We start from the raw sequence: 14593 nt of genomic DNA, 5'->3' as shown, positions 1-14593 counted from the left end.
ATAAAGTTGAGAAAAAAAAAGATTTAGATGGGATTGGGAGTTTGCACTTAGCTGCAAGCTACCCCCAGGTTACTCTATAGATACTCACAGATGCAGAGGAGGGTAGGTGCCAGTGAGCTGTTAAGGTGACTGAGAAAGTGTATCGTGTAGCACAGGTCACACAAGAAGCAAAGTTGTACTGGAAGTGTGGTACAATGGTTGCAATGTAGTACTAGTAGCAAGATATGCTGGTGTCAAGGTTTGCTGTTGCAAGGTATCTGGTGGCAAGTTATCTTGTAGCAAGCTATGCTTTTGGCAAGTTTGTTGAGGCAAGGTTCAGAGTAACAAGGAGTTTGGTTAGCAAGAGTGAAGGACTCGATGGTCAAGCAGTAGCGGCAGGTCTGCCCGAGTTTAAATCCGAGCTCTTGTCATCTTATGTGGCCACAATACTTTGGGTAAAAACCGAAAAAAGTGGTTGTGGGAGACAGAGGAGGCGCTAGAGTGAGGTTTAGTGCAATTAGTAAAATGGTGGGACCTGCTTTGCAAGTTGAGGGTCCTGACACAATGCAATCACTGTAAGGAACAAATTATTTCCAAGTTTTAGCTAGAAACTCTACAGCAGAAATTTAAGTTGTCTTTCTGTTTTCTTAAATTTAGAAGACGGGTTTAACAGTCTCTATTTAAGGATTGTCTGTTCAGAGTAAACCTTCTACATTGATTTGATTTGAACACCCAGTTATTTGAAGGGTGTTCTAATCCCTGAGGTTTACATGCTTTCTCCATCAGTGCATTTGTTTAAACTGCAAGTAAAGATATCAAAATATTTAAACCAGTGTCCAGTGAAAATATGGCAATGAAAAATTTGAATGAATGTTAAGAAAATGTCAAGATCATAAACGGGAATTCTCTGGTAATTCATATATAGACAATGGAACATGATGCAACCATGCAGTCCTAGCGTCAGGATCTTAAGGGAATCAATAATTAATTTTTATGGTCTTCGCAAATTTTGTTCCCCGTAGGATGGCTGTTCAGTGCTGAAGGGGCTGATCCATTAACATTATATCATTGATTAGGAGACTGTGATTAAATTTTAATTATTTAAACTGTTCTAATGTTAGATTCAAGTGCAGATAACATGATTTTTGCAATTAAAATTTGTATAAATAGAGTATTTTGTAATTAATTCAGTCTTGTTGTTTGATAGCATAGAGTTACAGCTACAGGAGCTGAGTCCGTCCAACAGGAATGGAGTATATGGTTATATTGAAGCTTTTGTTCCATGCACCAAGGATATACTTATGAAGCGCTTGAAAAAACTTCACCTTAATATACAGGTATCGTGGTCTTATTTTATGATCTTATAATTTTATACTTATTTTCTGTTTTTAGCATATATTTGAATGTATGTGTACAATGATAGTTATGCTGTAGTTATATCCTTCAGTTATGGTCCAGTAAAAATCCAGGAACTGAGAGGAAGCTAGTCTGCCTTTCCTCTCACCTCCGTGTCTTATCACAGAGAGCAGCAGGTCTTGTGAATCTCAGCAACCCTATTGCGGCCAAGAACAACAAGTGTGCAGTATGGAAATGCACTGTTGACATTCTTTTGTTGCATTGGAAAGTGCTGTCAACAGCACGTCCCCGCAGTCAGTGTTTGCGACATGATTCCCAATACTGCCTGTAAACTTCTGGTTCTGGGTAACATCCCTTCCCTGCCAAGATCAGTTGCCTATGCCTTGCTCACCTCTCACCAAATCTTTTCCTTCAACCTTTTTGCTCACTGTCCACACCTCTCTCATGGAACCTTCACATAAACCCTTTGCTCACTGCCCTACCCTTTACTCACTTGTCCATCAAACCTCTACTCAAATCTCCCACCAAAACCGTTCTATTGGCCCTCTGCTCACACGTTGCACACCTCTCTAAGGATCCTTTCGATCAACCCTCAGTTCAGTGCCCACACCTCATTCCACTGTCCCCAGAACTTTTCCTACAGCCCATTGCTCACTGCTCCAACATCCCAATGTAACTCTTATGTTTTCTTTTTTTTTCTGGTTTACTAGTTCTGCTATTTACAGGCAATAGAAAAAAAAAAGTGCGCCTCTCTAGTGTACAAGACTTTATTGAGTGAAAATGTTAAAACATGCAAGACAGGTACTCGCAAGCAGCCGATGTTAAAAAGCCTGTAACGTGCAGAGGTGAATCTGCACTGAATGGACATCAGATGTCAGTCACGTCAGGACCTTCGATTAAAAGCAGTCCCCACCAACAAGTTCCTGTAAGACCCTATTAGTTTGGATAGCCAGTGATTGCTAACATTTTCATTCAAAGTCTTCTACACTAGAGAGGCACAGTTGTTCTGTTTCCTGTATGACAGACCTCAGACACCCTGACTGTTTCAAGCGCTGCCTAGTTGTGAGAAGCTCTGATGTCTACACACCTTTGGACGATGAACTTTGGCGCCTGTGACTTTTAGTTCTGCTTTTTGAACTGAATGGTGCTGCATAAGTGTGCTTTGGCCTCTTCCTAGCCTTACACAGCTTAGTTCCTTCCCACCCCATGTGGCAACTCCCATTACAACTTTTTTCTCTATGCTCCTGGCCTCCCCTGTCAATTCCTGTCTTTGCCAATGTAGACTCGTCAATTTTTTTTACACTCTGCATTACTTTCAACAAGCTACAAAACTCTTCAAATTAAATAGTTTCTAACTTTTCCCTACTGCTTGAACTCCTTGCCTCTGCTTAGTTTTAGCAAACCATACAAATCTTTTTGTTGTACTTTTATCATCAATATTTGTGTATACTGTCTACGCTCGGTTTACCCGTATCTACTGTCCAAAGATCTGTTCCGCCAGTTCCAATGTTCATCCCATGCATATATTTCTGTGTTTACCAATGATTGCTTTTGCGTGTTCTGATTTAAAATTGACATTTCATTTACTAGTTATGCTACTGTATTTTCCAACCATGCTAATATATTCCCCAACTATAGCTATTAGAAGCGCTACTCCAAACCCCCAACCCATCTGTGACAATAGTAAAAAAAAAACTATTATCTAGTAAAATATTACACCAATATAAATCACATTTTAAAATATTTAAACACTAACAGTTTCACACTAACCAGTCCTTAAAAGTTCATAAATCCAATTTATGATCCTCGGTGGCTTTCTACCTTAAACCAGAGGTATTTGTGTGCGAGAATTGGACTTATCAGACTTATCAGGTACCCACAATGAGACGATACAAAAAAACAAACCATCATGACGACAACAACTCACTTCATTTTATTCCTTCTAAACCTTCATACACATAACCCAATAAATTACAGTATATTGCTAGATGGGCAGTGAAATGGAGATTGCTGTATGCGTTTCTCAGATGTGGGACCTGCTTCTTCCAAGGCTAATGGAGGTATGTCTATAACAATCATTAAAATATAAAGAAGTTAACTCCATCACGACCAGTGACGTACATAGTACGGGCCCGTTGAAACAGACTCCCGGCTGACTCCGTTTACATTTATAAAGCTGACTGTCGGCTTTACAATAGAAATGATTCTGGCCAGATCGCGACAGCGGGCCAGTAAACTTCTACGGTTTCTTAGCCCCCCATGTGATAGCACTTAAAGTTATTTTTTTAAATATATCAAATTAAATACATGTAAAAAACAGTGTGATGCTCCCGTTAGGCTGCAGGAAACACAAATAACTGAGGCATGCTTGTTCTGATGGCTTTTTATTTGGTGTGGATTATGCGTTTCCTGTTTCAGGTTGTAGGAGACCCTCTTTCAGATGCTGTCCTAGAAAATGATTTGGGGAAAAACACAAAATCATCATTACTGTTAATTTCATTGTGTCTAAACCTCCATATACATAACTCCCATTCATCACCTACTACCTATGTACGTTTATGTAGAATAAGAGCATGAGGACAAAGCAAAAGGAGCGCCTCCATAGTGTAAAATTGATTTATTAAGGATAAAACACACAGCTGAAAAGGTACTTACAAACCAGCTTGTATAAACGAGCAGAAACCAATATAATCTTAGGAGACCATCAAGATGCCCCACTCCTGACGAGCTTACCTGTTCATTGCCTGCCTCTTCAGACTCTGGGCACGAGATCGGTCCTCACAGAGGGGCATGGACGTGCGAAGCGACAGGCAGAACGAGGGCCTTGTGCGTTGATTGAGGCTTAGAAGGAACGGAGAGTTCCGGTCTTTTTCGTCGGACGGACGTTGTCGAAAGGCGAGGTGGGCGGATGTGACGCCACACGCCAGTGGGTAGGAGTTATTTTTTCCTCCCAGTAAGCGATATTTCCCGCTCTGCCATGCCACATGGCAGAGGCAAACAACAAAGGCCGAGGATCTTGTGGACCACACCAGCAAGGGGGGAGCAACAGGAGCGGGGGCAAGGAGAGCAGATCTGACTTGTGAGCAACCATGCCAACAAATTCTACAGCATCCACTGATCTGGGGAATCCTGAGAACTGGGGTCTGTCACAGACACCTTTTGCCCACCCCTGGACCTTTACTCTGACATGTGCTTTCCCACCTGTCAGGCTAATTCCCAAAGTTCAATTGAAAGTGGTGAAAGAACAGGTGACTCTCATTCTCAGTGCGCCATGGTGGCCAAAGAGACCTTGGTTTGCAACATTGCTGAACATCTGCATCACCATGGATCCTCCCTCTGAGACCAGACCTTCTGGAACAAGGGCCGGCTCGCCATTCTCATCTAGAAACCCTCAACCTGGCCACCTGGTTTCTGAAAGGGAGAGCCTACTAAAAAAAGGACTTTCGGAAAGAGTTGTCGCCACACTGCTGAGCAGCATGAAAGAGACTACTTCGGCAATTTACGGTAAGGTCTGGAAAACTTATTTTCCTGGATCCTTCTCAATAACTTGGCGAACAAACCAGCTATTGTATCAGTATTATATTTTTTGCCGAGTGGCGCTGATAGGAACTCATCATGTAATACTCTGCAAGTCCGAATTTCTGCACTGTCAGTTTATCAGAAGCCATTGATAAGATTTCTAAAAGCCACTGCTACAAATCGTCTATCTACAATGAAGAGTTTTCCCTCTTGGGATCTGTCGGTGGTTCTTAAAAGTTTTCTCAAAACCCCCTTTTGAGCCTATTGAATCGTATTTTCTCAAACTGCTAACTATTTTAGCTATTGCATCAGCCAGAAGGGTGAGTGAGATTCATGTGTTTTGTATAGCAAAACCTTACTGTGTCATCCATGATGACAGAATTATACTCAAACCAAATCCTGTTTTTACAGGAAGTAATTTTTCCTTCCTTCTATCCTGATCCAGCTAATAAAGAAGAAAATCTGAGTGGTATAGATGTCCAAAGAGGCATCTTAGAATACCTAGATAAGACTAGGAGCTGGAGAAAATCCGGCAATTTCTGTCCTTTTTTTCAGGGCCTAAACAGGGTCTTCGAGCATCTAGGAACACAATCGCCAGATGGATAAAACTGGCCATCTCAGAGGCTTATATACATTAGGACGTGGTTCCACCGGAGAATGTGACAGCACACTCTACCAGGGTGCAGGCTTCATCAGTGTCCAAAAGGGCAAGGGCAACCCCAGATCAAATCTGCAGGGCAGCCACTTGGACCAGCTTCCATACGTTTGTCAAGCTCTACCGTATTGCTGTGTTTGCCAATCAAAACCTAGCATTTGGTAGAAAGGTCCTGGGTCCTGCAAGCAGTCGTCCCCCCCCCCAAGCCATGTGTGTATGGTTTCTTGCCTATTCTCTCAGATGCTGTCCTGGAAGATAGCTTGGGGAAAAACTGAGTTGGGTACCTGGTAACTTTGGTTTCCAGGAATCTTCCAGGACAGCATGGTTCCCGGCCATGGGAATGTACATATTTTTTCTATGCTTTGGGGTATCCTTCGGTTCTTTTTATTAACTGAGGCATGCTAGTATTGGATCACTTTTTATTTGGTGTGGATGATATATTTCTGGTGGGAGGAGACTATCAGATGCTGTCCTGGAAGATTTCTGGAAACAGACTTGTCAGTTACCGAACTCATTTTTAAAACAAATTGTAATTCTAAGTAATTGTCTTGTTGTGGGTACCTAAAAAGTCTAATTCTCTCTGTTAGAACTTCTTTCTTGATGACACTTACCTCTATAATCGTCTTAAGGTGATTATATAATCTTCATCAAAAATGTCCAGTTGAATGAAAACTTGTGACTTTAATTATATAGCATAAAGTCAATAGCATACAATATTACAAAAAATGAATAAAACAAAAAGATAATTAAAATATATAGTTCAGAGAATAATGCAAAGTTAGTGATTTCTGAAATCCACTCCTCGTGTGGAGTCTTGTAAGTTTCTGGCTTGTGAGGATTCACAGCTGTAATAGCAAAGTCTTCTTCCTCTTGTGACGTGAATTTCGTATGTAGCGAGACCCTGTAATGCGTGTCTCTTTAAAGGTTCCCTCTCCTTATATCCATATTCTGGCTTTAAAATAACTAAAAGCTAACCTTAAGTCATATACATGGAAGTTCTATTCTCACTACACATTGACGTAATGAGGTTCTATACTCTCAATATGGCTTTACAAAACTAAGTCATGTATATTGCTACTTAACACACTTCAACCTATTTTAAAAGACACAAATCTACTCCTTAAACATTCCTAACAGCTGTTCACACTAATTTAAACTCGTGTTCTGGCATTGCTCTCAGATTTCAAGGACAAAGAAAAAAAAAAAAGGATGTCTGTCTTCCAAACTCCCGTCCATTCAAGCATAGTTACATAGTATTTGAGGTTGAATAAAGACATTACCATATTTTTCCGTGTATAAGACGCTACTTTTTCATAAAAATCTTTATCTAAAAATAGACGTGCGTCTTATACACGGGGGCCGCGGTTTTGAAAGTGCTGATACAACTGCAAACTAGCCTCACGGATTGCAGAGACAAGATAACAGTTCTCCTCCAGTCATAAATCTTTTTAACCTGACGTGAGCTGTTGCTGGGGAGATCGTGTAGGCAGTGCCCAGAGCGGTAATGTCGGAGTATTCTGTGACCATAAAAATGTCACAAAGTGAAAAACAACCTGTAAACTCTCTAAACTCATGGTATGGTGTCAAACAAGAGGTGATTGTAAAGTCCTTCAAGAAATGTGGAATCAGCAATGCCATGGACGGAACTGAGGATGATCTTGTATATATAGACAGTGACTCAGCAGACAGCAGTGATGCAGCAGAAGTTGAAGAAACTGATATGTTTGAAGCTAAAAGTGATGAAGAAACCAGTGATGCAACAGAGGCTGAATAAAGTGATTGGCTCAGAGGTAAGTGTGATGCATAATATCATTTAAAATATTGATTTCTGAATTTTGGGTATGAAAAGTTGGGGGCGTCTTATACATGGTGGCGTCTTATAGACGGAAAAATACGGTAGTCCATCAAGTCATCCTCCATCCATATATCTACTTACCCCCTCATAAAAAGTTAGCAAGTTAGTTAGGCAGGAACGATCTTTCCCGAAGCATGGGGTCAAATATGTTAAATCATGGGCCCATTCTTTTATTCCTTTTAAGCCAAATCATATTTGAATCTAAGTATTTATCACTCTCACAGAACTACATTCATGGATGTTTTTTTATATTTTTTTGCCAGTGTCCTAATAGGTTTGATGCTTTTTCCTCAACGCTGTTGAGGAAAATACAATCCATATTTTTAGAAAAAAAAATTCTCCTTCTATTAACCTTCTTAGTACATTGTGGATATTTTTCTTTTTAAATAAGCCTTTTATTAACCCCTTCATGACTGAGCTTGTTTTCAGTTTCTGTTCATAAATGACTGACACACTTTTTAAATTTTTGCTGTGTGATTCTTCCACGGCTGTAATATACTTTCTTACTAAATGTACCCACACATCAAACATATGTACCTGACACATCACTTAGTTCGAATAACATTTAAAAAATAAATGAGGGAAAAAAACGTAAAGAAAAACATTTTTTTCACATGTTTTGTTTGTTTATTATTTTTTTTTTTTTTTTGTCAGTTTTTAGATCAAGCAGTCACTATGACTGCTTGATAAATTAACTTTTTTAATTTAATTTTTAATTTTTGGTTATTAGGCTGCTCAAAACTTAGGAACAGCTAATAATAATCTTAGAGACTGATCCTGACAGCATGTCAGAATCAGATCTCACTAAAGGTTACTGATAGTGCCCAGACTATCAGAAGTGATACATTTCAGGCACAGAGATACATTGTAACATTCCTGTGCCTGAAATGTATAATACAGCTTCGTTGACATCGGGCCAGTCTATGGAGCTGTGAAAACGAATAGCAGAGAGCTGACTCACTCTGCTACCTCGCTACTACCTTCAGCTGTCAAATACCGGACCGCTATTTAGCGATCCGGTATTTGTATGTAACGGCTTCATTCTTTCATTACTGAAAGAAAGCTTTTACAAAAGCTTAACTATTTCATTAATAAATGCCTCAATACTGAGGCATTCATTAATGACTGGTTACCAGCTTTACAGAGCTACAAATAACTCGTACGTGGCCAGTCATCTAGGCACTTCGGGTCCGGACGTACAGTGTACGTCTCCTGTCACGAAGGGGTTAAGCAGCTTTAGCTGACCTCTATACAGCAGCTATCTAGATAGGCTAATCCTTGGCACTGCTTTGGATGCCATACCCAGTGTCTGCTGGACCACAGATTGTGGGGCCTTCCTGGAATGTGACTTTCGGGCACAGGGCTTAGTGTACTGTGTTGCGGCGCACTCTCCAGGTCCATAGCCATGACACTATCTTTGGTGTGACCATATATCTTATGAATCACTTTGTGAGTAGGCCTATGGATGGGGCGAAGATAAATTGAGTGTCCTTCGGGCACTAGGCTGTGCCTGTGACACTTTCCAGACCTTGGTGTACTATGTCAGTTAGCCACAGGGCCCTCTCCTCTTTTAGAGCAGCGGTAGAGCTTGTGAGTCTCTTAAAAAGAAAAAGACGTGTGTGTGTGTGTAACCCAGCCTCTGTTTACTTCCTGTTTGTTGTCTCATGTGGCCTTTGAGCACTAAGCTCTGCATTTTGCTGCTTATAGTCCTGTGTATACTGAATAATTTAGCTGCAGAGAGCTCTCTGTAGTTCTGGGCTAGTTCACACCCTAGCCACAGTGAGTTCCGGACCGATTCTGGCTGGAACGCACTGGATCGCATTGTTGGGCGGGAGGGGGAGTAGCGGTGCATTGAAGTGAATAGCACCGCAGCCACGCCCTCCGGCCGCAATGCGATCAGCTACACGGGAATGCATGCCACATCAATGCCTGCTTTCTGGTGAGAAGAAAATAGTGCTTGCAGCATTTTTTCTGACTGGACCAGACCGCAGGCATTGATGTGCCTTTAGTTCCCATGCGGCCGATCGCATTGCGGCCAGAGGGTGTGGCTACGGTGCCGTTGAGTTCAATGCACCTCCACACCCCTCCCCCCGCCCCACAACAAAGTGAGCCGACCGCAATGCGATCCCGTGTGTTCCGGCCAGTATTTTTTTTTCTCACTCTGACGCTCGGAGCAATGCCTAACATGTAGCACTATCAATGTTTTTGTACGTCGGCGCACCCGAAGTGTGTTTAAGTTACTATGCACGCGTTTGTGGGAGCGGGAGACTATTTTCTTCAGTCTTTTTTTTTTTACTTTGATATTTTACTATTTACTATGCATGTGTTTGTGGGGGCAACAGGGGTACCACTGTGTCTCTAGTGTCTCCTCTGATGCAGATATCTTGGTGGAATCTGCATTATGATGCTCTGCATGGGATGCTTTCCAGACTTGTGTGTTCTGATTGTTTAAGGGAGGTACTTCCTCTGGTATATCCAGCCTCTGTTAACACCTGCATGGTCCAATGAAAATGTATTATGTCTGCTTTGGACAATTAGATCTGTAATGACGTTTCCCAGTCCATAAACTGTACCTATAAGTGGCAGAGTGATGTTTCCAAACCCAGAACCGTGACACAGTTCCTATATGTCCTCTATCTGTGTACACTAGATGTCTGTTTATGATCAACATATTTTTGGATGTGAACTTTATTCAGTGGATACGGATTATACACTACAGGCTCCTGTCGAGGCCTGAAACAATGGATCCTCTGTGTTTGTGACCAGGTTCCTTTTGCTCATTAATGGGCAGATTTCTGGTGCAGTAACAGAGGGCTTTCTTAATGCTGATGACACTCGCAGCATAGATTTTTGTCCAAAGACATTGCAAAAGTGCTCTTCGGGTACCTGACTCCACATTGGGGCACTTAACAGGCCTTGTTTACTGGGTCAGATAGCCACAGAGGTCTCCCCAATTTAATAGAAATGGTACTACCTCAGGTGTTACCCATTCTCTAAATACTCCCCTGTGACTTTCTCTGAACATGGTATAGCTAACCTGCTATTTACATTTAAGCACTAAGCTCTACATTATGCCACTTTCAATCCTGTGGCCCACTCCCTATAACTATAGCACAGACATTTGGTTCTACTCTTATGGTCTCTAGACCCTTCCCTTTGGGGTATGGCAAACTAATATTGTGGCTGCTCCTTATTCTAAGTGGCACTTTGCCCTTTCTAACTGGATTCTGCCTCATGTTTATCACTATTAGTGTAATTAATGTCAGGCAGTTGATTATCCCTGTTTGCACATGTTTAATGGCTCATTCTGCTACCAGGTCCTACACCCACACTCCCACTACATCTTTGACAGAACATGGTTCTGACCTTGTTGGTCCTTCAACTCTCAAGACATCTGAGGCCCCCACAGTAAATTCTGACTCCTAACCCTTTGCATCTACCCTATCTTGGGGTGTATTTAACCATGCTGTTGATGAATCTCATAGGCATAGTATTTTTCCCAACCTTGTTGACGAAGTGTGCTCTACCTTGGGCATTAAGGATCAACTTAATGATCCGGTACACGGTCTTTTGATACTACTTCGGACACTAAGACTTTTCATGTACCCTCTCATGTCAAAAACTTCCTAATGAAAAACTTGAAACTCCCTCTTCAATTATAGACTTCTCATGATCATGTGAAGATGTTTTTGCCTATGGAAACACACGTTCTTGGGCATGGTCTCTACTCTGTGGATCTTCAGTATTTGCATTAAGAAGACACCATATTGCGACTGTTGATGTGTTTTCCTTTAGGGAAAGTTAGAATGCCTCCTTGCGTCACAGTATGAGCTAACTGGTATAGAAACCCTAATTTGTGAAACCACGTCTGGTTAGATCACTACTTTTAAGAGCGTTTCTGCTCTTCAGGCCTTTTAGATGCATGTAAATTAGTGTCTCACATTACAGTGTCTACCCTGATTCATAGAGCATTTTGGCTATGTGCTTGTAATGTTGAAGATATCTTCAAGTAATTTCTCCTACACTTGTCATATGGAGGCAGGCATCTTTTTGGTTCATCTCTCGACAATGGAATGCCCACACCTCCAGCTCCTGACTTTGCAAACTCTTTCTCTGTCCTCATCTATTGGCTTCCTCTCTAGTTGCAGAACTCCAAGCCATTTACCCTTACTTGAATAATAGTACTTTCAATTGGGTAATACGATTTTGCTGTTACGTTTATTGAATTTCTAAAAATTGTTTTAAAGCACCCCTTCTGCTTGCTGCTTCTACTCTGGAAGTTCTCCTACCTCAGAGATTATTTTTTACAGTTCAGAATTGTTTCAGCTTCCTATAATTCTGGGACCCTACGTCTCTAACTATTGCTCCTACACTCAGTGCTCCCATTTCTATTCTGAAATGTTTGCCACACTGAAGGCCCAATCTTTTTTTCTGTGATCCTTACGCTAAAATTCATTTAAATCCTTTTTTTTTTTTTTACTAAAAATATGGGTTTGATAACCAGTTCCTCTAATATATTGTGACATAATAGATGTCGGCTACCACCATTTTATTCTACAGGATCTCTTTCAGAACATTTGTTATGTTCTGGGGGTTGTCCTGGCGGCAAAAGGGTTAAAGATATCCTCCAATTTTCTCCTTGTAGGACTGAAATTGAAGGGAGATCTGTTTAACCGCCTCCCAGCCGGCCGTGGCAATTAAGCGGCTGGCCGGGAGCTTAACTTCCAAGATGTAACAGGCCGCTAAAAGGCGCGCACGAGCTGGAAACTGCCAATTTTTAAAAACAGGCAGCGATGCCTGTTTACATAAAAGCTATCCGCCGGCTACAGTGCCGACGGATCGCTTGTATAAGGTGCCGATCTCTGCGCACCCCCTGGTCCCGAGCTCCGCTGTGCCCGGGACCAGCATGGTGGCTCTGTGACAGGGGATCAGAGGGAGATCGTGTACCATCCCCTCTCCGCTCTCCAGCTTCAGAAGCTGTAGAGAAGCTGATGAAGCAGATCTCTGCTTCATCCGCTTCTTTGGGGCTCCCTAGGTGACATTAGGGGTCTTGGAGACCCCTGATGTCTCCATAAAGAGGACCTGTCGCATCTCTTTGTTATCACATAGAGGGTTTCTTAGACCCCTATGTGATAACAATAACGTTAAGTGAAAAAAAAGATAGGAAAAAAAATTAAAGTTGGAAAAAAAATTAGTCACACATAAAAAAGAATTTTAAAAAGTGTTTTTTTTTTAAAGTTTCCCCCCATTCATGCATGCAAACATCCTCAGGTGCGCATACGTGTGAAAACGACGATTGCGTCTATTACGCCACACATGTTACATATCACCGCGAACGTCGCAGTGATAGCAATAATTCTGCGGTCATTAATCACTGATAACACTAAACAGATGAGCAGTAAAAGCTTTTAAAGTGTCGCCTATGGTCTATTTTGGGTATGGTAGTTTATTGCGATTTCGCGGGTGCACGCAATTTTAAGGCCTGACATGTTTGGTGTCTTTTTACCTGACGTGACCCCGTCTTTTATATTTTACTAAAAAATAGGGTACTAATTGTATCCTAACATAATGTTAAAAAAATTCTAAATTTTCAGTAATTTTTCCTTAATATAGTAAAAAATAAAAACCCCAGTGGTGATTAAATACCAGCAAAAGAAAGCTCCGTCTGTCCCTCAAAAATGGTATAAAATTAATTTCAGTACAGCGTTGCATGACGGAATAAATGTCAGTCAAAGAACCACAGCGCTGAATGCTGAAAAATGGCCTGGCCAGGAAGGGGGTGTAAACACCTGGTCTTCAAGGGGTTAAAAGCCAGGTTTCCCAGTTATCATCTAGATTCTAGAAGGATGCCATACCTCATCTTACAACCCTTGTATTTTTCCCTGCATCTGTTATTTTCCCAAGCGGTATTGGAAATTCTATCTGGGTCCGTTTTTTTAAACTGCTTCTCTGCACACTTAATACTTTTCTCAAAATAATTTTTTCCCCAAGGTAATTGTTTACGCTTTCTGTCCCCTACTGATGTCCGTCTTTTTACGCTAGACAGAGTAAAGGTCTTCATTGTCTTTCAGTCCGTTTCCATGCAGGACTCCTTTTGTTATGTCTTTCCTTCTATCCTCTCTTTTTTAGATCATGCTGATTTTTAATTTATAATCAGACACATTAGGTCGGACCTATACAATTCTCACCCACCTTATAACTGTTCAAATGCCTTTTGCGTGGCATTACTGCCACTAGATGGCGCTGATGAGCATAGGCATTTCCTATGCTCCTTGTCTCCATCTATAGTGGGTATAGAAAAGAATCACCCCCCTTTTTAAAATAATCACATTTTGTTGCTTTGCAGCCTGAAATGAAGACACCAAGTTTTTGTTTTATCCAGCTGTATTTACTCAGTGCAAGTTATAACATCTAAGTGAAAGCTATTGTAACAGACTTACCGTCCTTCAGTCCGGGCGCAGTGCAGAGATCCGCCGCAGCCCTAGCGACACCATCTCCCTCGTCGTCAGGCGGCTCCTCCTCCCTTGTCGGCTTAAGTCGAGAAACTTACTTGCCTGGCGTTAGTGCAAGTGAGTTGACGCCGGGCAAGATCCCTCCTTGGCTCACAGAATTTTCCCTTGCTGACTAGCTGGCTGGATCCTCAGCTCCAACCTGTCTGCCAGCTGCCGCTACCATCTTGACTGCAGCCGTCCTCCATTGGGAATTTCCCCCACTTCCAGCCTGACAGCCATCTGACATAGTTCTCTTCCTGAATAGTGAAACTACGTTTGCCTTATAACATCCAAGTGAAATATATAACACCAACATGTCAGAAAAAAAACAATTTCAAAAACAGAATCACTGAGGTTGGAAAAAGGATCACCCCCTCATAAAAATAACTTGTAAACTCAATCAGGTGTAGATAATCACCTTCTCAATGACACACAAAGCCATTTGACTTTCAACTGTGATCAGCTCTGTTCATTTTGATTAGCTCAGCATCAAAAGAGCTTTTCTTTGACCATTTCAGTCCCTGGTAGTGCAACTGAAGCAAACAATCAACTATGGGTGGCAGGGCACTGTCAAAAGATCTCCGGGATAAAGTTGTGGACAAGCACGTCAGGAGATGGATACAAAAAAATGTCAAAGGCTTTATCAATGCTAGAATGACAGTGAAGTCTATTTTTAGGAAGTGGAAGGTATTTGGTACAATACAGAACACCCCCCCCCCCGCGTAACAGCCCGGCGCC

General features: G+C 41.6%; 1 protein-coding gene across 1 annotated transcript in view; it reads left to right on the top strand.

Moving 5' to 3' along the window:
* The window catches only part of UBN2 (ubinuclein 2), a 199070-nt gene that overhangs the window by 92419 nt on the left and 92058 nt on the right, over positions 1-14593 (top strand). Inside the window, exon 8 of the mRNA XM_018571668.1 lies at positions 1187-1316. Within this exon, the coding sequence (XP_018427170.1) occupies positions 1187-1316 (130 nt within the window). The remainder of the gene's footprint in view (positions 1-1186; positions 1317-14593) is intronic.

The sequence above is a fragment of the Nanorana parkeri genome, unplaced genomic scaffold (assembly GCF_000935625.1).
Source record: "Nanorana parkeri isolate BGI_ZX_2015 unplaced genomic scaffold, ASM93562v1 scaffold1801, whole genome shotgun sequence".
NCBI classification, from domain to species: Eukaryota; Metazoa; Chordata; class Amphibia; order Anura; family Dicroglossidae; genus Nanorana; species Nanorana parkeri.
Note: the sequence above shows the minus strand (reverse complement) of the source record. Positions and strands in the feature narration are given on the sequence as shown.